The 24,771-nt window shown below is 34.7% G+C and overlaps 1 protein-coding gene across 2 annotated transcripts in view; it reads left to right on the top strand.

The window, feature by feature from the left end:
- LOC118199580 (katanin p80 WD40 repeat-containing subunit B1-like) overlaps positions 1 to 24,771 on the top strand; it is a 331,155-nt gene that overhangs the window by 99,918 nt on the left and 206,466 nt on the right. For both annotated transcript variants that reach the window (XM_085813586.1, XM_085813587.1), the window contains one exon: positions 16,380 to 16,463. In XM_085813586.1, the coding sequence (XP_085669712.1) occupies positions 16,380 to 16,463 (84 nt within the window). The remainder of the gene's footprint in view (positions 1 to 16,379; positions 16,464 to 24,771) is intronic.

Genomic DNA, 24,771 nt, shown 5'->3' with positions numbered 1-24,771 from the left:
CCAACGGCGGCCGATGGGTAAAATAACCAAGCACTGGTAGTTCGTTCCGAGGTTTGAATTCCGCGAACGGACTGGCTGTATGCGCGTTTTCATGTTTTTTCTCATGCGTAGCGTGTATACGAACCAGTTCCCTTTGAAAGTCCTCCACGAAGGCATCCATTCCCTTAGACAGGTAGCCCTCGAGTGCTTTGCTATAATCAAATACACCACAACTACAAAACGACACCACATTCCACTTAGCTAAAAGCTTCTTATAATGCAAATACTTCCAATAACTCTTTGGAATGCTAATATTTATGTCTATGGATAAATTTTGAGCATCTTTAGCTAAGAAATCAGCTCTTTCATTTCCTCAGAGTCCATGCTGACCCAATCGGACGATGTTTTACGTGACATATATACATACGGACAAAATAAAGGACTCTTTTTCCCCAAAAACAGATTTTAAAATGGATTCAAAAGAGATTTTCTTCATGATAGCTGTACGTACGTACGTATTTATCTCGCAAAACTCAAAAACTGTTAGCCGTAGAGCATTGGAATTTTGTATAATGCACTGCTATAACACCTCGCTGTGCATCTCTCTTTTTTATTACTATCGAGAATACGAAACGTGTGTTTATATATATGTAAGATAAAAATTATATAAATAAAAATTATAATTTAAAGTAACCTCTTAATTCTCCCTCTCTATTCTAAAAATCGTAATAACTTCTGTAGATTGCGTCATTTTTAGATCAATCCATCTCGCATGGCTTGCATAACGCTATGACGTAATTAATGCGGAACCTAAACTCACAGTTTTAAGAAATGAAATTTTCCTAAACTAAACCCAAACCTTCGTCTTGATGAGCTTCCATATTGGATAAATGCGTCGCCTTTAGCTTTAACTTCCGTGCTCTTTGGATGCTATATCCCTCGCTCTCTTCCTATTTCAGCAGTACTCAAAAATGCAAATGTTCTGGAAAGGCACGATTAGAGTGCCAAGTAAGCTGTGGCAACAAATGTGAATTCAAATAAAAATGGAATTGAAACCACCTTGACTGCCAAGTTTCTTAGATATTACGAACTCACCATATTAGCATACTACCCAATCAGAATTCTACCTTTTCAGTAAGGATCTACGATCTATCTTATCCAAGTATTACGCATCAACACTACTCCGTCCTTTTCATGTTTTCATTATATTGTTACAGATTTTGTATTTAGTTTGCTATTTCTAGTAGAATTATTATTAAAATTGTTTTATATCCCCGTCCTATGCACCACGAGGCTTATTTTAAGAGAAGGCTACGCCTGAAAAGTGAAAATACAGGACCACGCGCTCTGAACATGTAATAAATAGATATCTCGTAATTTATATTTAAACTGAATAAATGTAATTGCCTGCTGTGTTAGCTGTGACCCTAATTCTACTCTTTTCTTTCCAGAAATTGCTAGAACCTTCTCGTGACATTAAAAAGCTTTAAAAAGCCGGAGAGAAGCATCTCAGTTCAGTTGTTTACTTTGTTGTTGTTGTTTACTTAACTGCTGTAATTTTGAGTTTGGATTAGCTTCCTCTGCGCTTTGAATTGTGTTCTATTTAACGTTTTAGTTTTTACAATATAACTGCTGTGTGATGTGGTGATATTGTAAGAACATCTCTGAGGATAATTCCAGAGTCTGGTTGCATTTGTTGTGGTAAGAATAAATTTTGTTCATCTTTTATTGCACTTGTGCATTCAATCTGTTATGAACCCATACGCACGTAATATATTGGATCAGTCCATAAATTCGTGCACATTTTTTGGTAAATTTTTATATAATATAGAAAAACACAATTTAACATTTTAATCAATCATATATTTTCCTCCATTATCTACAATGTCTCGCCATCTTACAGGCAGCTTTTTTATGGCATTGCTGTAGAAAGACTCTGGTTTTGATGCAAAAAAAATTGAAAGTTCATTGTGTACATCCTGTTTACAATTTAATTTTTTCCCAGTAAAAAATTTGTAAGGCACGAAATAAGTGAAACTCAGTTGGGGTAATATCTGAGGAGTAAGCAGGATGTGACAAAAGCTCCCAATTAAAGTCAGTAATTTTGTACAGCGTTGTTCCAGCCGTATGCGGTCTAGCGTTATCATTATGAAACAACACTTTCTTGATATTCACCCATCGTGGGCGTTTTTTGATCCATTCTGAGTTTAGACGCCAAAGTTGTTCAATTTAAACTTCTGAATGAATCGATTAATTTGGTTCTAACAGTTCAAAACGTTCTGAACGGGCTTCATCATCCATGCTGCTTTTTCAAATTTAAATTTTTAAAACCATTTCTGGGCAATCCTTACACTAGTAGTCACCATGTACACTATTAGTTTTTATCGCTGCAAACCTAGCAGATTCACCACACGAAAATGAAAAATGTAGCACGGCACGTTTGTACTTATTATCTATATGCATCTTCTATGGGTACTAAAATGCGTTCGATATTTACGAAAGTTGGTGATGAACTGAATAATATGTTAGTTAAACGATGACAAGTTTCAACAGGTTCAAAATCGCACTGTTTTAGTAAATGCGTCATAGTGCTATATATATCCGTACTCCGTTAGCCGACTTAAAAGTCGTACTCGGCCTTTATTTTCCCAATCGTTGGTGGTAGTCATATATTTGAAGTTAGAGAATTATTTTAAATGAGGAAACAGGATTGACCTTGATATTTACTTTCAAAAATTCGCAATTTTCAACTTGTCTTGAAGGATTGATTAAGTGAGGTATAATAATTCGAGGAAAAAATTTTAATTGAAACGCAACAAAAATACAGCAGTGTTTTAAATGACCGAAAATATTCAAATTTTGACAATGGCAAATAACGAAATCTAGCTTTTATTGTGGCCTGCCGGTTTCTATACTTTGTAAGGATTATGTTAATTTTATTAACAGTTAAATTTTAAGTTCCTTTCCTGTCGATTCTTAACTTCAACTTACTACTTCCGGTCAGAACGTAGTTTTAGAATCACTCTGAATATATAATGAGAAAAGGCGGTATTTAACCGCGAAGTTCTACTTTCTGAGTTAGGGAGAATCAGAGTTTGTGATTAGCGCGCGTCCGCCTTTTTCGCTATTCTCTCTCAAAGCTGTTATTACGCTCGGCCGTACTCAGGCCCTTGATGGCTTCGCAGTCAATTAGCGTTAAGGGGACAACTCAGTTAGAATCTTGATAGCTTCGGCTATATCTCTTTAGTTTAGTTTAGTTTTAGTTTGTTTCTTAGCCTTTTAAGTTCAAGCCCAAGTATCGGCTTTTATTGTACACTCCAAGACGGAGTTCTGTTAAATCTTATCTGAATAATAAAGGGTTTTTTACCCTTCCATCTTGTTGTTTCTTGTTGCACAAACTCAAGCGATTATTCGCTTACTAGTTCTTAAGCTTCTTCACGTTCAACTGTAACGTAGCATTTACAAAGTGAGGAACCCTATAACATATGTTTGGGAACGGTTCATAGTGTTTATGAAAAAAATAAAAACACATAAGATTTCACTTCCACACAACAAAAATTGACTGGGATATTTAAATTTAAAAATTTGGAAAAATTTAAAAATTTTCAACTTGAGTTTAGGATAAGTTAGAATAATTCGATGAAATAAGTTCAAATGAATACAACCGAAAATGTGTTTAATTTAATAGGCCGTACAAGAAGTCAAGTGGTCTCCGCATCAGATTTTTTAAGATATTGTAATGAGTACCACAAGTACCATTTACTGCTATTACAATAAGAGAATAAAAATTTATTAATGTGAACGCAGACAGTTAGTGTAGAGCTATGCAAATGGATAAATAATTAAATTGCCTATCCGTACCATTAGGTTATAGGTACAACTTTATTTATAATTAGTTTTCATGTTTGATAATTTCCGACATACAGATATTCTTACCACACTTTACCATTATTAATGCACTATCAAAGAGAAAAATTTGTTTCTTTCGTAATTTCCTTAAGAGCAATCAGAAAGAGTGATTACTTTTAAATCAGATAACGCAGGTTGCAATTATTAATATAACAACTACACATTTACGGTTGTCATAGTTTCCATTCTTTCAAAATTTGTTTTATCCCTCTCTTCTATGAAGTAAAGGATAATAATAGTGAAAAATTAATGTTTGAACCGAATGTAATAGCGAAAAATGTCGAGAATCGTATTTCGACGGAAATATCCATTTTTACCTTTGCCGAATCTATTTGGGCTATTTTTTTGCGTGACGTCTGTACGTAAGGACAGAACAAAAGACTCTTTTTCCAAAACGAATAGTAAATTGGACTTAAAATGGATTTTTTTTACCGATGTATGTAACTCGCATACCGTAAAAATGATTAACCGTAGAACATTGAAACTTCGTATATGGGACTGCTATAACATCCTATTGTGCACCTCCCTTTTTTACTGTAATCGGTAGTTATATCCATCCTTTTTAACCACTTAAAAGTCCTTATCGCCTTCGTTTTCGCAAGCGTTGGCATATACTTCTAATTACAGAATGTTTAAAAGTGTTTTAAATGGCAAATAATAATAATAATTTTGGACAAATAATGAATAATAATTAATAATTTTGAAAAAATAACGAGATCTTTCTTCCACTGCGATCTACCGGCTCCTATACGTAAAACTGGAAAAGTTTTATACTCTTCATGGGAAACTGAAAATACGAGAAATCCGATTCCCGTATGATAAAAATTGGCCGGCATATTTAATTTCTAAATTTTCAGTTTTTGTTGTCATTTTCAACTTACCTTAAGGCATCGATTAATTAAGTTGAAATAATTTGAGGAAATAATTAATTTAGAAGTCAAACAACAAAAATCAGTGTTATATTTTCAAATTTTCATGGGACTATTTTCGATGGTTTTACTGAACCATCATTCTCAGCTGCAAAAACTCAGATGAACGAGATAAGATATAATGATAAGATAAGACAAGAAAGCCTGGACAGGATATAAGCTACTGGCGCCATCTGTTAATGAAACCAGAACTAAAACAGAATTTCTTTAAAGGCTGACGGCAAAGATGGATTGGAATTAGGGTCGTAATCTAGAACAGAAAGATTTTTTTGAAACACGAACCGACATTCAGTCTACGATTTCGGAACCTTCTTTAAATGTTTTTGGATGATATGAGGTCTAGCGAGTAGCAGAGACAACAATTAGAACAGGTCAGATTCAAGTAACAGAAAAGTAGAAATAAAGATATCTTATTATAGATATTTTAATGATATTATTGCTCTGTATTCCTATTAGAATGCACGTTTCTTTTAAAGAAATAATACTGTAATAGTTAGCTTTTTTTATCAATGACTTCTTTAAAAGAAATAGCACTGTAATAATAGGGGGACCAGAAAGTAATGTCGTTTGTGCGCATGTCGACAACAACATGCTAAGGGCAGAAGTGGAAGCAAATCCATGTCAAACACTCTTAACCAACCTTGGTCGACCATCCAGGAACATTTAAAGCAGAATGGAAAAATAAGCAAAGCAGGTTTTTGAGTCCCCCATAATCTGTCCGAAAAGAACAAAGCCAAGCTATCCATCACATGCAACGTGTTGCCTCAACGGCACCCTACAGAACCATGTTTTGATCGTTTGATTAGTGGTCTCCACTAATCAAAAGTCCTATATGATAAAGTCCTATATGATCCTGATCCAAAAGTCCAAAAGTCCTGTATGATCCTGTCTCACTAATGATCCAAAAGTCCTATATGATCCTGTCTCACTGATCATAAGTCCTATATGATAATCCAAAACTCAAAAGGCAGTTTTAATAGGGGTTACAAAAAGTTTACATCCCAAAAATTGATGGAGTATTCGCGGAATTGTTCATTTTGAATTGCTGAAACCTGGACAAACTGTTAATGCAGACTTTTATTGTGAACAATTGGATGGAGTGAACCAATCTTTAATCGAAAAATATCAATTGTCGACAGAAAAGGCGTCATTCTGCAACACGACAATGCAAGACTGTACTCTGCAACACGAACACTGGAAAAATTAATGAATTGGGGTGGGAGGTACTGTCATACTCACCCACCATACTCGGCCGATATCGCAGCATTGGATTTCCATTTATTCGGATCCCTACACCATTTTCTTAGCGGCAAAAAATTTGAAAATCTGGATGATGTCCAAAGTGTCCTCTCGAGATATTTTACTCAAAAACCAATTGATTTTTATCGGTCCGGGATTGAAAATCTGCACATTAGATGGCAAAAGGTTGTTGATAACGAGGGTGATTATATTACTGATTGAAAATAAAAACTTTTTAAAAATGTATTCGTTTGAATTTAATGTAAGAAAGCGACATTACTTTCCGGTTCCCCTATTAGTTACCTATAGTTTATCTATGACCTCTTGTATTTGGTACATACTCACTGTAACCACATCCTTCGTAAATTAAATTATTCGCATGATTTTCCACTCTCGATTTTAGGTGATAAAATGAGTTAAAAAAAGGCGGTGGAGAATACGCGAAGAAGTACGGTATTTATAGACGCGAATCTCAATGTAACGGGATAAAATATAATGCAGAAATTCTCATTTACATTTCCTTTAAATCACTGAAAGAGAAATAACGGAAATCGTAGTTATTCCCCTAGTATAAAAATAAAAGAAATGAAAAATCTCATAAGTAGTTTTCGACGTGACATCATTCAGTTCTCCCATAATGCTTTGTACATGCTTTTGTGGGAATCTTCCCACCTGTGCGTCATTTGAGAATTGTAACTTTCGAGTAATCTTCATCCAGCTTACAATGTGTATTTTGTTTAGTTCTGTATTTTCTAGTATACATGTAATTGAAACCAAAAAGAAAATATTTGGAATTTTCAGTGAATACGAATACTATTATAATATTCGTTTTGTGCAAAAAGAACATATATCAGTTTGAAATTTGTTGAAGTGTAAGTTATATTTTTTAGCCCAAAGGGCGTTAGCCCTGAAGAGCTATTAATTTCCTTTTGGCATTTCCAATTGATTCACTATAAACGGAGAATCACTTTTTACATTTTCCCCCTAAACAGTAGAGCCCTGTATTATACTTAAAGAAATTAAATAATGAAGAATCTGCATAAATGTATCTATGTTTTTCGCATTGTGATAAAACAGGTATTGTGATAAAAGGTACCTAGAGCCATCAAATTTTGAATAAGGTATGTCTCCACCCGAATATGGACATCTGGAAGCCCAAACTTGAAATTTGGAATTTGCTTTATTTTCTATTTCATATTTTGTAAATCATTTATGAGTTTTTGATTTAAAAGCTCATCGATTTCAAAGATAGCAATGACAACACTGTACGGAGGGATACAATGTATCTTCAGCGCACGAGACTGTGCATAGGAAATTCTACAGATATGCTCTATTAAATATTTTGTGATATTGCTGTTGAATTGAATTCTATGGTTGAAGTGCGAAGAACATGATATTTCATAAGGTAACACACAAAACGTTAAATAAACGCCCCTTTGGATGTGATATAAAATATGAAAGCTTTCAGATTTTTGTTTCCCAAAGAATATAAATGAGATCATCCTTAGCTTCGAAGCTAAAGATTGTACTAGATTTGAAGTTTAAATTTAAGACGCAGTAAGTTTTAATCTTTACGTACTTCGCAAAATTAAAGGAATGTTGACATATTTGTTTTTGATTAATACGCCATAAAGATAAGAATGAGGTACACTCAAAGGAGATATAATTTTTCTGTCAGACTGTAAATGGCTTGTACTTTTATTAAAAGAAAAAAAATTTTGAATTTGTAATACAGATTATTACATTATCGTCAAGAGCAGCGGAAAAATCTACTTAATTAGAAGGATGCTTTTGTGATGGGCGCTCTAAGAGAAATTGGCTCGTATTCTCTTTACAAATGAGTAAACCCACGAAATTACCTATGAGGCCAGCTCGTTCCCTAAGATCGGAACCCGGGTTATACTGTCTAGTGTTTAGCTGTCTTATGAGTCAGCTTGTTGGTGGGCAATAAAATTAATGGAAAAATCTATCCGAACGATTGATCTGAACGATAGATTAGCATAGATCTTATATACAAGTCTGTGAACTTCAAGGGTCATTGTTACAGGACCCTCATCAACAGAAGACAAAGAGGTTTTACCCTAATATTTGCCTTTTTTTTATCATCATTTTGAAGACAAATTACTTTTGTTGATTTAGTTTTTTCTCTGCTTCTGTTGTAAGAGTTTTAAATATTCACAACGTTTATAAAAATAAGTACAATATTAGTTATTTTCGGATCCATGCTGTATTTGTAAAATATATTAGAGCGTAAATATTTCAGATTTGCTGAAATCAATTACAGGTATTCTTCCTTGTGTTATTGGTTGTGCAATGATCTACACATGCAAACTGCCGTTAAAAATCTAGGTATCAATTCTCAACGAAAGCACAGTTTATGTTTCCAAACTCTTTCTCACAAAATTAAAAAAATATTTGATGTGTTTCCAAGTACGGTCTATTAAATTATATACATTTTTGCTTCATTTAAACACCTATTGCATGTAATTTAACTAAAGGCATAAAAATCTTAACCGGAACAAAAGAACAACGTAATTCAATCACTTTTTTTAAGAAAATGCACAGTTTACCAACATATGAGAATAAAAACCTGAGCTCATTGAGCTGAGTGATATATATATATATATATATATATATATATATATTTTAGAAGCGAAACAAAATCGCTTCTGAATGCATTTTAAATTTATTTTGAAGTCCGTTTTGGAAAAAAGAATCCTTATTCTGTCCGTACGTACAAATGCCACATAAAAATATCGTTGGCATGGATTCGAGAATGGTCAAAAAGTGGTAATTTTTTTTTAAATATGATACTCGAAACTTTTGCGATTTCAGTGCTTCCTTTACTTCGTACAAGAAAGGGAAAAGGACATTACATGGGCACTTTTCTGTAAATCTCGACTGGCAACTTGTTCCACAGTTATCCTTCGAAGCATCTTTCGAAAAATATTTCGTTTTACACATTTGTTAGCACTAAATTTATGTTATGTAATGTTTCTATAATTATAAATGTTTATTATATAAAAAGTATTTACATAATTTAGTTTGTATTATCTGAGGTCACGGGAATATATCAGTATTCTAAAGTACATTGAGCGGTAATGATATAGCTCCAAGTATCCAGAGATGTAGTTACAGGGTGCTGACTATATGCGGTCTGTCATTTATTCCAAAGGTTAAGCCAAGTTCCTACACAACATTTATTATGATGATTAAACACAATACGCAACACTATATCGGTACATATCCAAGAGTGGGGCTACAGGAATTTAGCCCTTTCGAAGCTTCAAGATACACGTCTTAATACATCGAGTTACAAGAATTTACTGGTACTTTTTTGGCGCGATGATAGCGCAACGTACTATTCTACTAAGGGTACAACATACATGTTGTCCTTTGCGCTATGTATGAAGTCCTAACTTTTGCCATTTTCTTAAAAACGTTTACCTAACGCCTTATCTTGACAAATTATATGTCAAGTATCGCCGAGTTTGGGCTTAGTAATGAAATTAAATATTACGCAGTTTAAATAAACTTTATTGCCACAACTTCAGGTTAGAAATACGCCACGGTTTAATCGAACAGAAACTGCTCTTACTTCCCCAATTCAAACTAGGTAGTGAAAGCCTGAAACTGTACTATTACTTCCTATTATGTAGTTACTATAAATTTTGGAATTCCCTCTTAACTACCTGCCATCTTGGCACAATGTTTAATTCCTTCCAGCTGTGATAATTGTAATTATTAGACTTTGCGATATATCGCTGCCGATAATATGATTTTGACGTTCCGGTGGAAGTACCAAGCCAGCTTCGAGATTTAAATTATATAATCTTTGGCTACTCTTACAGTTTGAATTTAAATTTAACTGTTTAGTTGCATCACCACGAGCTGTTACTTATATTGTTAACATAAGAAATTGTTCTGATATTTTAAATTCTGTTTGAATATAAAGATTATTTAAACACTTTTGAGACTTAGTAGTATTTATATCAGACATAGCAATAATTCGCAATTTATTTGTTAGGTTTTTGAACTAGTTAGCATTTTCAGATCAAGTAGAATCTCACATATGTTGTTATATTATATTACATAACATCACATTATATTGCATTATATTATATTGAGTACAACTTATAATTAATTTCGTCTTTGGACTACGCAATTAAAAGGATTTGGACATCACTACTCTAGACCAGAAATGTGAAGTCCTCAATGTACAGTAACGCAGGCGAAAATGGCATTTTTGCTTAAAATTAAATGCTCAGTATGAAATGCGACTTCAAATGAATCAAAAGAACTAGACCTTCGACGTTTCCGTTAAAATATGCAAGCAATCTTATATCACACGTTAAAGATCTTAATGAATATATTACATTAATTTTAAGTTAGCCCCCCCCAACCGGGATAGTGGTTAGCGACCTTAAATGCGTACCAAAGGCTGTGGTTCGAATCCCGGAGGCGTAATGGCAAACTGCACATTCAGTTGATCAGTGTTAAACGAATTTCGCATACTGCGCATGCCCAGAAGAGAATTTGGCGTAATTACGACTAATTGATTCAATTTTAAAAGAAGATAACTACGGTGTGTGGTTGATATTCTGTTATCTGGGCGTAAACAGTTCGGGGTTTTAAATCCCCGAAGTTCCTTTATTACTTAAAGATGTTTAAGTTCCTTTATTACTTAGAGGGTAACTATCAATTGTAAACTACTCAAATTTTCGTTTAAGAATGATTACAAAACAGGAAACATTACAGACTATATTAGCTGAATCTTTATTGAATATACTTGTGAGGAATAAAAGCAATTGCATATGGTAAATAGCTATATGTTCCATTCGTATATACTTTAACAAATTAAAGAATAAATCCAGTTTAAATTACTGAATTAAAGTCAAAGAATTTATTATAAATAACTGATATTAAATATAATGATTATGAACAAAATAAACCAAAATGAAATGAAACAGAAGCAAATGCATTAAGCACAAATAAATTTCGGTAGTATTGTAATTGCAAATAGTCGATCAGACCTACATGATGAACAGGCTTGTGTAATGGTTGCTTATGCTTAGTCGCCAGTATTTCCTACCACGCCAACGGTACACCACTGAACATGCGCAGTAAACGAAATTCGTTAAATTGATCAACTCAATGTGCGGTTTGCCATTACGCATCCCGAAGATTGTGTAGTGTGTGTGTATTTAATTATGACAAAGCACACGAGGGCTATCTGCCTAAGGGGAGGGATGCCTTCGTGGAGGACTTTCTAAGGGAAACTGGCTCGTATACACGTTACACATGGGAAAAACCACGAAAACACCCATGCAGCCAGCCCGTTCGCGGGATTCGAACCTTGGACCGAACTACCAGTGTTCAGCGACTTTACCGCTCGGCCGCTGGTGGGCGCATCCCGAAGAAGGCATGAATGTTTCTAAATGTATAGTGTCTGTGCGGTATGGTCTGTGAGGTACAGTGAATTCCACTTTAAATATGGGGAGAGCCGAAAGTCTCTCGAGAGGTTGATGACTGGGAAAGAGGGATAAGAGACCCTCGGACCCATCTCCCCCAGAGTGCTCTCCATCAAAATTGGGGGCGGAACTGAGAAAAGTAGTACTATCACCTGTATAGTGCTCAAGGCTTTTGCCAACGACAGACGCAATCTTTCACGCCTTACCACCGTGAATTTCGTGGGCTTGCTCTGATATTACTGACAGACAAATGAGATAAGTCACAACAACATTTTAAGTTGAAATCTTTTACGAAAAAATTTCTGTAATTGTCTTTACATAATGTAATAATCTTTAAAAAAGTACGTATAACATGCACATAAATTTTGGAATGCATACTTTAAATTAAAGTATTTTGAATATTCCTTTACTTTGAATATTCCTATACTTTGAGTACTGTAAGTACTTTGAATATTATTTTAAGATACATTCTTCTAAGGATGGCATAGGGATTCCCGAAGAAAAACTTTTAAATCTAAGAGTGGCGTGAGTCGACGAAGTTTGAAGACCACTGTTCTAAGTCAACAGCTTTTGTCATAGATTGCGAATAAACAGTAGAACATAAGCTGCTTGCCTGAGAAAACTTTTCCTTCTTATACAAAGACACATTGTTGCCAGCCCAACAGACAGAACATTTTCAAGCTGTTTTGTTGACTATCTGTAAAGTAATAGCTGAAGTTGGTATTGTTCGGAAACCAAAATGCTTTTTTTATCTTCAGAATAATGAAGAAAATATTTTCTCTTTACTTCGGGATATCTAAAAATAACTTTCAACGACCATCAACGTTTGCTTCAAAGTAGAGAACTTATAAGGGAAAAAAAGTTGAATAGACATTTGGTATTTTCCTTTTTATATATTGATTATTTTTCATTCTTAACCTATTTTCATTCGCCATTCTTAACCTGAAGGGACGATTAGTCTCGAAATAGGATTTTGTGTCCTATCACTAGAAATGCTTTGTCTTACGTTTCGTTCGAGTCTGTTGCCATTCGACAAAATATAAGCTGTTTACTTTTCAAACTAAATATGTCTGTTTTAGAATAATAACGTAAGCCATCTGAAAGCAATTGATGCAGTTCTTAAGAGTATTCGCTTATATTTTTTATTCGGCCTGATTTAAATAATAAGCATGCATTTAATTCATGATCAATCGAATTAAAAACGTTTAATATTCTCATAGAATGATGTTACCTACTTTTGATTATTTATTTTATATTTTTTAAAACCTGAAGTGCTTTTTAATTAACAAACTCACGGATTTGAAAGCGAGCAGTGGCAAAATTGCACTGAATAAAGCATTTTTATCTTCAGCACCCGAGACTGCTAGAAATTCATAAAATGTGCAGTTTCTAAATATCTTGGGATTTTGTTGATGAATCAAATTTTATATGGCGTAAGTGCAAAGAACGTGATGTTTAATAAATAAAGTTAACACACAAAACGTTAATAAAAATAGAAATAAAAATTATTTTTAACCCATCTTATTAAAAAATCTGAAAATTTATATGATGAACTGAGAAAAAGACTGAAAAAAAAAATAGAAAACATATGCTGACATGAATTCATTTCATTTCTTTTTTTTTCATTTCACTTTCTACCGCAAATCGTTTCTTCCTCCCTCTCTCTCTATTTCAGATCAACAAGCCAATATAGCGGTTAGAGATCCTGACTGCCATAGCGATGGACCCGGGTTCAAATCCCGAAGAAGTCACTATTGTAACTATTCGTCCCTTCAACAGGAGGCAATGGTGTCCAGCTATTAAGTGCTTCCATCCTGAAATAGCCATCACTTCCGTACTTTGTAAAGGGGCAAGACTAATAGCTATTAAATAAAGCGCCCGGCCATTAAAAAAATATTTTAGATCAATTACGTACATGTAGGTCGAAAAGCTAAAAATGTCTAAGAAGCCTAATATAGTAGGTACTTATTGTAAATAGTTTTGAAAGATATGTTATTAATTTTAGACATCAAACCTCAAACAGAAGTATATGGGCTAGTCAAAATATGCAAAATTAATGTACAAAGAAATAATTCAAAAGTTACAAAGGAATTCGGATTTCTCCCATAAGATACTTTATCTCGAAAAAGTTGCTAAATTTGATTCCACCCCTCACAAGTTTTTACTTCCTTTTACGAAATACAGGAAGTGTTGTAATCGCGAAAATTTTCGGATGTCATATTTCAACGAAAATATCTATTTTGACCCATCTGTCCAATACATTTGAACCATGTTTTTGCGTGACATCTGTACGTACGGGCAGAATAAACAACTCGTTTTTTTAAATGGATTTCAAAATGGATTCAGAAGAGATTTCTTTCGTGACGTCTGGACCGACCTATGCAGGTCTCTCGCACAACTCAAAAATGAGTAGCCTCAGAAAGTTGAAATTTTGTGCCCTTGGCGGGACTCAAACCTGGATACCTCAGACACGCACCGAATGTGTTAGCTTTACACCACGAAGGTATGCAGAAAGGAGGAAGAAATTATATACTCCCACTTTTAAAGGGCGGCTGAGGATTAGGAGACACAATCGTCACATCCTGGGGGTGAAGAATCATCATCTACTCCGTTTTTTCAGTTCGGGAACCACTATAGAATCATTAGGGTTTTTCGAAGCAGGAGACAAATAATGAACCATGCCCACCCCGGGACTCGAACTTTGGACTTATCGAATACGCGTCGAATGTGCTTACCGTTACACCACGGAAGCATGCAGAAAGGAGAGAGAAAATGCATTAATGATTTTCCTTTATAATCGAAACAAGATTGAAAGAAGTCATTCTGTCACCTGTACACTGCCCAAGATCCATGACAAGGATAGACGTAATCCTGTGCTACTAGTCACTATAAAACTGGTAGATTGATGTTAGTGTTAGAGAAGTGACGTAAGTCACAGCAGCAACAACAGTTTCTCGATTGAATCAACAGAATAAAGTGCTGAAAAAGTCACAAAAATTTACTGCCTCGATAAAAGATAAATTTTTCTTTACCACACCCTGAATTAGGGACCCGATAATAGGCAAACCGTATAGGGTGGGAATTCTTCAGTTCCTGACTGACCCTCGTATGTCTAACTATTTTGCCCATCGTTCACAAACAGCGAATCCAAGCAACAGCTTTTGTCTTCATTCCAAATTTATACGCTTGATAGTCAACTAGTTTCATACACAAACATTTATCCGTGCTTAAATTTAAAATCAAATGAATATTTCCTTTTGAATTTGAACATGGTACTGAATTTGGCAGTTACAGAGTCATTTGAACAGCAATGAATAATATGAGTCTCCTGAATGATGAATAATGTGTGATGAAATATGAAAGAATTATATCTGTGCTAATCTAAATACCAGTTCTCATTAATATGGAAATGGTTTGTGACAAATTTCGAATCAGCCTGCTATGATCAAAGACTTTGAATTTATTTTCAGTTCGGGTTTATTTACTTGTTCGGGTTTGATTTGCAGTGCTATCCATTTATCTTAGAGCTACTTGTTACACTTTGTATAACAGTTTTATTATGTGTTAATTTAGATTTAATATAATTTGGGAGTTACTTATTAGGCTCTTCAGTGCTTATTCCATAGATCATTTATCTACGTTTGAATTGTTTAAACAGCTGATGTAGAACCAGAGATGTTAACAAAACTTCTCCTGATAAGCTTTGGCGACACTTTTTGCCACCAAGTTGGCAAAAATGGAAGATTTTGTGGTCATTTGTTGTATTCTGGAAATATGCAGAAAACGCATTTTCAAAGCCCTGAGAACAACTTTCTAGTACCACCTAAAACTGCGTTGAAGCTGTTAATACTGAGTTTAGTTATTCCGATCATTACTTTAATAAACACCTACTCGATGATTGCTATGTAGCGAGCTCAAGGGCCAATCAAACCCTCGCACTACGAAGCAGTTCAAATATCGGAAACTGTCGTTTCCTATATTTGTATATAGGAAAATACAAATGTATTTAATTGCCAAGCAACAGTTTCACAATCGAATCCGATTGTCATCTAGCATCGACAATGACATAGGTTGCCACCTCAGCTCACCTGGAAACAAATGATGAGCGGTGCATGAGCCACAGTGCCATACACACGATACAAAACCGGTCAAATCAGGCACTCCCACGCACTGGAGCCTCCGCCCACCAACACAGTGATCAATCACATTAACACACAGGGTTCTCAACCACGTCCACAGCAAGGGCTCAATAGCGATGGCAAGTCACATCTCAGTTCGCATTAAAAATGCTTGAGGTGTGTACCGCTCCCGAAGGTCAATCAAACGCTCAAGCGAAGCACAAGGGAGCCTCATGCCTTGGGACCCATACAGCTTTTTAACCCTTTGCTTAATGAATGGTGCTTGTGATCTGCGTGATAATCTTTTCTTTTTCTTGTCTTTTCCCCTTAGGCTATTTGTAGTTGGGTTTAGCTAGTTGTAAGAGCTATTCTTATTTCAATAAAATTTTAATTTCTTGCTTTTTATCTTTCTTAATTTAATTTCCTGCTTTATTACGGGAATTTCTACGAACTCGTGGCATACACCGATATTCATATTCAGTTCAACATCACACTATGCATTTAAAATTATGTATCTCATTTTCTGTGCATAATTTATTTCTTCGGTGTTTAAGATTTTAGAGTAATAAATGACATAAAATTACATGCTAGTTACAAGGTTTCTTTGTTTTGGGGGGAGGGGGGTTTAGGTAGTCCTATTTTATAATTTGTTCACATCAATTTGTTATCATCTTCTCTCGCGTTACCAAGGGTAAAAAGCTGTAATTATGCTAACGTACTGATTTCTTTCATAGGGTCACAACAAATCCGTCAATGCCTTGAAATTTAGCCCCGACGGTAGATGGATTGCATCCGGATGTGATGATGGCATTATTAAAGTAAGAAAATGTTTCAAATATTTATTATTTTACTTTGAAAATAGACGTTTTGGAATACAGAATTCTCTCTAAGTGCATTCCAACTTAAGATAAACAAGTGAATCATATAACTGCCTTCCTTCTTTGATATTCTTACTATCACTATGAATTTGAGTTCAATAGTACTTTTTAGTTATCAGTTTTAGCCAAAAATCTAATATGTTGTTCCCAGTTATATAAAAGTCTTAAACTCTAAAAGTGAAACGTTTTCAATTGTATTTTAAAGTAGTGTTCTATTAAAAAATGTTATAGGCTCCAAGTAAAGAACCACTTCAGTTTGTCCAGTTTTACGCAAAATCCAAGCAATTCTTTACATGAATGCAGAAATCTTAAATACGGAAAAAAATTTTTTATCGTGAACCATTAAAATCAATGCACGCATACACATAGACATCATTCTAAAAGTAGAAAAAATATGTTGCGTGGTCTTTAATTCATGCTTATTTATTAAAACCTCACTTCTGAATTCTTGGACCAAAAAAACCATTGCCTATGTATATAGGTTGGTGGGAGGTAATTTGGGCCGAAAATATTACCTATCTTACCTGTGTTATGTTGGTGGGAGCTAAAAATTGTTTTTCTTCGTCATGAAGCATGATTTGAGTTGGACACAATACAAATGTAGCAAATCTACATTACAAGTACACAGCCATTCGACAAGTATAAAGTTTGGTCACTTGACAGGAAGTAGGTGACTAACCACTAATCACGTGACGAATTTGAATTATATATTATTTGCACAGATCTTGGTATTATTTATTCCTCGCAGTTTGCGCAACATTATGGCAGGAACTTCAGGTTGCTACAGTTCCTTTCTCAGGTAGTGCATTTTAGTAGGCCAATCCAATTTTACATGGAATATTATCATATATAATTAGCATAATTTTGGGATAAATGCGTTTCAATACTACAAGTGATATACGTTAATGCTTTTGTGTGATTAGTAATAATATCAATATATGCATTTATATTTCGCTGTATAGCGTATATATAGAGAGAGGTAAATAGATATACTGGCTGGCCAGAAAGGAGTCTGTGATTTCAAAATTAAAGATCTCGTAAATAAAGATCAATAGAGGAATGCAGCAAGCGGAATATTTATTTTGAAAGTTGTAAAATTATTATACAGAAGTTTGCAAATAGAGTTACAAAAGCTGCAACCAGATGGCGCTGTAACTGCACAAACTAAGGAAATAATGGGACAAAAATCTTCTAATGAATATTTCAGTGAACGACAAAAGAAATATTTTTGGAAAGAAAAAGGTGAGTGTATTATTTGTAATTTTCAGTTAAACTTTTTTTCCAGTGGCGGGTCCTCAATCGACATCGGCTTGGCCACAGCTAAGGCCAGAATTCGTGGTCACGTTATTATGGAGGCACCTAATAGGTGGGCAACCTGTGTCTTCTATGAAGAGACGGACAGTTAAAACCATGCCTTCTTCGGGATTCGAACCGAGCCTTTTGGTACTGCAGTCGGCGTCCCTAGTTACTATAGAAATATGAAAGGATATTAGCAGATAGAAGAAAGATGCTGAAATCATGTATTCAATTGAACAACTTGCATTTCTCATGTTGGAATACCAGAGGTTAGATTACAGTTCTATGGCAACAAGGCATAAGTTTTGAAACAAGACTGAATGTTCCCAAAGGATCCAATGTAAAAACCATTTACAAGCTCTTCACTAAATTTCCAAGCGACAGGCAGCGTGGCCGATAATCTGGTGGATAGTTTTGATCGCACAGAAACAGCAGTTACTTCTGAAAATGTCGCAACTGTTTATGGAATAAATCAAAAAAATCAAAGGAAATCCGTCAAAAGAATTATAGCAGAGACTGGTTGAAGCGTTCCAGCACGCAGAAAATAGGGAAAGTGCAGAATCGCCTACTGCTTGGCGCGTTTTTTAAAATCGCCAACTTGGAGCGCTCTCGCGTCTTGTCTTCTGGATTTGCAACCCCTCCACAAGACTCTACACAAGGCGCAACATTTACAATGGCGAAGAGGTAAAATAAATACAAAACAAAAGTTGAAGCAAAATTTTGAAAACTAAAAATCCTTTAAAATCAGCATAGTAATTTTAAAAAACAAACATAGTAAACTTCAAAAATTTTAAATCGTTACAAGACCCTGAAGAATTAAAATACATTCACCTATAAAAAAATTGGGGAAATTGCAGAATCACCCACTAGTTGATGTGTTTTTAAGAAATGCGCAAACTCAGTATCCATGTACACATCGACCTATTTTCACTTTAAAAAACATCCCAGAATTGCACAAAAATGGCATTGCACACTCCCTTGACTTTATCCATATACACATCGAACTATTTTCACTTAAAAAGCAAAGAAAATTGACAAAAATCCAATTCTTCTTACTCTTGTAAAAAGCGCCAAACAAATAAGTGGGAAATTTTAAAACTGGAAATCCTTTAATAAAACCTAATAACATTAAAAAAATAAAATTGTTTCTAAAACATAGTAAGTTTAAAGAAGAAAAAATCCTTACAAAATCCTGAAAAATTAATACTTTCATTTCCAAAAAAATTTTAAATATGAAAACCCAGTCCACACAAAAGCATCATTTTAAAAACTAAAACTCGTTTCAAAAACATATTAAGTTTAAAGAACATAAAATCCTTACAAAACCCTGAAAAATTAATACTTTCACTTCCAAAATATTTTAAAATATGAAAATCCAGTCCTTACAAAAACATAATTTTAAAAACTAAAAATTGTTTCAAAACATAGTAAGTTTCAAACACTTAAAATTGTTACAAAACACTGAAAAATTAAAATACGTTTACTTACCTGAAAAGCGGTAATCCACTCCGCTCAGCCGAAGAACGAAAAGTAACGAATTCTCAAAATGTTCTCGAATTATTGTTTAAAATAACTGCACTTCTACCATCTATTATCGTCTACACCAATCAGAAATTCTAAATTTTAAAATTACTGAGCAAGCGCGAAAATGCTCCAAATTTCGCGCTGAAAAGAAATTCTCAATTTAAAATACATACTGCGCATGCGCGAAAATGCTCTGAAATTCGCGCTTTTTCAGAACGGGAAAATCGACTTGGATACTACATTTGGCGCACTTATCAATCTCATAAAAAGCGCCAAACACAGCGTGCCAAATAAGTGGGCGATTCTTCACTTTACCCTAGAAAATATTGAGAAACAGCTTAGACATGTTTTCATCCAGTCAGCAGGGGCACAGCGCCATCTGTTTGCAGCTTTCGAAACTATTATTTCGAAATTTCTGTGTAACAATCTTAACAGCTTTCACAGTAAGTATACCGCTTGTCGTATTGCTTAATCGAGTTTCATTTCGAGACTTTTAATTTTGGAGGGACTGAACTGAAGTCATCCAGTCCAATCTAGTCCAGCTAAACCCTAATGCAGTCCTTCATAATGCTTTTAAAATTCTATTAACTTAATTTTTCAATTTTGTTACTATTATTGCCGACAGATGGCACTACCTTCTTGTTCGCTTTACTGTCGTAGGGTATAAATGCAATGCTGCGGCCGCTGTTTGCAGTGTTGCAGATTTCATTGCTGCTGCAGAAGAGGGACCGGTACCTGTTTGCCTTCAATCGATTGAGTTCTTGACTAATACAAGGTGGTTGATTTTATGTTTTACTTATTGTTTCTCTTCTGACTTCATTTTTATTTGTTATGATCTTACCTCAATTACATTCTTGAGAAATTAAAGTGCTCGCTTATCTTTTCCCTCTTGATTATCCTACGATAAAATTAGTTAAAAACGTTAAGAAAAAAATAAACAGTACAACAGGAAATACTGTAAATAGATTAGGTTCATCAGTTCGTTTTATTTAGTTTTTCTCATTGCTTTGAAGAACTAATCTTAACTTTATACAATGCATTTAGAAACGAGCCTAACAAAGTTATTATTTTCTCATTTGAAGCTAGAATTTCGATTAAAAAAACTGTGTATCCAGATTTAAGATCAAAAATGCTAAACTTTTATACTCAATATTTTTATTTCTAAAATACTGCATTTATCAAACCCGCATGTTGAAATCACTCGAATTTTTATTCCAAACTCTTCTGCTGAATCATCTCTTTTCTTAAATATGCTATTACCACCTGCTACATTTTTAAAAGTGCGCTCCTACAGTTGAACTAAAAATAGATTTTGCAATCAAGGTATGAACGTGGATAAAAGTCAGAGGTGAAAAAGGAGTGTATTATATATAAAGACGTTTTAGCGTTTTTTAATGGCTTGATATAGGTTTTTCTTGTTCAGTTATTTGTGTGTTTTTATAGTGTAATTTACCGGTTTCTTTTTAAGGCTAAGGAATGGAATATTGTCACTTTCGATCTTCTCGCTATTGGACAGGCTAAAAAATAACCAGCCAAATGGCGGTTTTGCGGGAATCTGTAACTTAATTTATAAGTTTAAACTCGGTTTACCTAATATGAGTAACAAAAATGTGAGTCTAATCTTCCAGCCTTCTAGACGAGTTTTTATCCTGCCTCTAACTAGTATTACCAGAACACTAAATAAATACAAATAAGAGAAATAAAACGACTAAAAATTCGTTTCTGAATTTATATTGAATTGCAGAATAAAGCTTACTAATGAATTTACTTTTGCTTTTCGTAGGAACAGGAGATAATATGGAATAAAATTACTTACCTTCGACACTGCACATGGTATTATATCAACTAGCTCAACTCATTTCTCCAATGGCTGTTTAGTGTCCAAAGAAAAAAGGGAACTCGCCATCCCATTATATAACTTTAGTCCGTTAGAATTACAAATGATGAGAGCTTTTAATTATTTTTCAATTAAAAGCTCTTATCATTTGTAATTCTAACGGACTAAAAAAAACAGTAAAAATTTAGGACAGATTGTGACATAAGAAGTACGTGTTAATTAAAATTACAAATTTACCGAATTTGGACTTGGTGACCTTTCAGAAATCATTTCATTTTTAATCCATCATGTGTTTAATAATAATGAGGGCAGTCCTGTTCCGTATCGTTAGAAGTGGTTAACATTCCTAGTTGTCTGTTACATTACTGAATTACTGGTTGGAAAGCACTGATTACCGTCAGTTTGTTAGCATTATTGGCTGCATAGTTAGTAGTTATCATTTCTGGGTATAGTATAGTTCGGCCTGAGTTCGAATTCCGAGGCACACTTTGATGTTTTAGCAGTATTATGCGGGGAATCTCAGCAAGTTTAAGGGACGAGTGCGATCAGCCGTTTGTTTAGCTGTTAAGCATTTAGTTCTTAATTTTAAAAAATTACTTTAATTCAAGTTCTGGCATTTATGAATACTTGCTATACTTTTTGGTTTAATTTATACAACACATTAAAAATAACTTCAATTTAAATAAATGTTCATGCATTTTTAGAATTTTTGAAGAGAGGGGCATGCACTTCTAACAATGGTGAAAAGGGTTCAAGGGAAAGACAGATTGTAAAGTTCTAGTTAAATTATGTATCTTGGCCAACTAGAACATTGAGAAAGAGACTAGCGACTATTCGCTGGTCTTCTTACAACTATAAAACAAAGTCTAAGGAAGGGTTAAAAACCCCTTTCATTCCATCCAAAGAATAATAACACAGATGGCCCTCTCGGGCTTTCAGGAAAGCCTCTAGTTGGGCTTTAACTTAAGATAGAACATGGGAAACTAAACTAATTCTAGCTAACTAAAACTTCACCGAAGCTGTACAAAAATAACTAATCGAGTTGACCCGTAATTAAACCTTATCGGAGAACACTAACAGGCACATAAGACTACTACCAAACGTAGTAAGATGGCAATGACTGCCAAACGTAGTAAAGCAATGACATGGCCCGAAGGCAGAACGCTCTCTACTGAAAACTTCTGAGTTCTTTTACGGAAGTAACTGAACTTCCCATTAAATACTGGTCCTACCTCATTTACATAAAACGCGATATTGAAAACTCATTTTGGCAGGAAGTTGTAGGTGGGGAACAGGAATTTCAAGGAAATGGTTTCAAATTAAAAATAACTATTAGAAAATTAAAATAATCCCTGCAAGGTTTAGAACCACTGGTATAGTATCCTTGCTATATTAGGGAACTCAAAATGCCGAAAGTTCTGTCGAGTGGATGAGCCATTTCCCGGGAGATACTCTTTCGAAACTGCAATGGAAATGGTCAAAGTCATACTAGGTATCATAAGGTGCCCAAGATTCATGCCAACGAGAGGGGCAATCCTTTACTCCTTTCCAGGATAAAATTTCTGGACTTGTTCTGATCTTATTGCCAAGCAATTGACAAAAGTCGCAATATCATAACAATGATGAATTTTAAAAATACTATTCAATTTTTCATTGTTACCATTCCCATAATTTTGAATCATGATCAGATCAGGTTTGTAAACGAAACAGAAATTTAGATAAACTAAATGAACTTTACGCCATAAGATTAATCAAAAGCTTTGAAAGAGAAATGACGTCACACAGACTGCGTTGTGATTGCTGTTGTTGTTGTCTATGATATAGCCTATTCGAATAGTGCCATGGGCGAAGATGACAGCACAGAACTGGCAACCTGCTAAATGTTATAATCATAGATGTTCGGTCACTTAAGCAAGACCTCGGCTTTTGACAATTCAGCAATGATACCCCGATAATTAAATATATCCGCAGTGCTCAGTTTTGTGTCTGGGCAGTTATCCCAATTTCTGTAGGTTTTTCTACCCCCAATTTTCAATCCTCTGCGAGGGCAAGTTCTAATTCTGACTAGTTATAAGTCTATCTTCATTTTAATGTTATGGAGCTGGTGCTATAGTGGAATTGAAAGCTCCTTCAACCTGCATTTGGCCATGGCATTTGCATCCGAGAAGGCGACATTTACGTTATTAACATTGTTGAGATTTCTAGCCTCTTTTGCCAGTTTATCTATGTTCTCGTTACCTGTGATATCCACAGGGGCGTAGCTAGGGTTTTCAGCGCCCGGGGACAACTGAAGATTTTGCGCCCTCTCTGTGTGCCACGAATGGAAAACACTTCTTTCTAAAATTTCGTACCATCAATTTCGCGCCCCCTGGATGTTGCGCCCGGGGACAGATGTACCCCCTTTGCCCCACCCTAGCTACGCCACTGGATATCCACATGACCTGACAGCTCTTGAACAATGCAGACCTTTCAACTAACATTTAAAGATCATTTAGGCGAAAGTAGGTCTTGTTGGTAATCAGAGAGCTTTCATTCAGGGTTACCTGCAGAGCGCCTGCGGAGGAAGAATGACTACCCGGTTTCCAAATCCAAGTGGTGACGAATTATAGTTACCCTATTTTAGTCGGATGCCACTGTAGAGCGTTCAGGACATTTCGAAGAAGGGAGAAAAGAAACGTCAGGTATACTTTGGCCGCATCTCGAACGCTGGGCCTTCCGAGTGCTAGCCAGAAGTGCTACCAGTTACATCACAATGGCAAGCAGTGAGAAAAACGAACATTCCTTACCCAGTTACTATTTTGTTACCTTAGTGGATTAAAATACCACCCTTTCAATTCGCAATACCGCTACACCCTCAAAATTTACCAGCATTACCTCTAGCAAGTATGAATATGAACCAGTTTCTTTTAGGAAATGGTCCATGAAGGCATCTATGCTTTGTGATAGAGGTTTGGTAACCGTATGGTAAATTTGCCATAATCAAATAATCTAAATCTTGCACGTGACAAATGATGAATTTTGACATTCTGTGCTTCCATATCTCTAATTATGGCAACGTCGTAACTTCTCATTTGACTGACACTTATGTTTAATCAATTATATTTCGCATAATTACTTCATGAACTAACTGATACATTAGTTAACTAATAAATTATAAAAGTTACTTAAATAATGAACTAAATTACTCAACAACAACAACTCTACTTTCTCATTTGAATGACTCCTTATAATATAATTTTGTTGTATTAAATGTAAGATATTTAATTTTTTAGTTTAATTAAAATTAAGGTACTACCTAAAGAAGTCGCTTGGACAATATTTATTTATATAATCTTGTAGGGTTTATATTTATTTTAACTAACATTTATTTTAAGCTATCTTTCCTGTCAAGCCTTACTTTCCCCTGGAATTGCCAATGCCAGAGTATGTAAATTTTAGTAGAACGAGCAAAGTATTCAAATTTTTAGCAGAAGAAATTTTGAGTTAAATAGAAGGGAAACGAGTTTGTAGGTGTGCTTTCTTGATTCACGAGCGTGAAGGTTGCTAGGTAGAAATTTAAGAACCGCGCGTTTCGGCCTGTGTGCTTGCCTC

Source organism: Stegodyphus dumicola, chromosome 3, assembly GCF_044657685.1.
Source record: "Stegodyphus dumicola isolate Sdum_Otavi_A_Nest chromosome 3, ASM4465768v1".
Lineage (NCBI taxonomy): Eukaryota > Metazoa > Arthropoda > Arachnida > Araneae > Eresidae > Stegodyphus > Stegodyphus dumicola.
The sequence above is the reverse complement of the archived record's forward strand: the minus strand, read 5'-3'. Positions and strand labels throughout refer to the sequence as shown.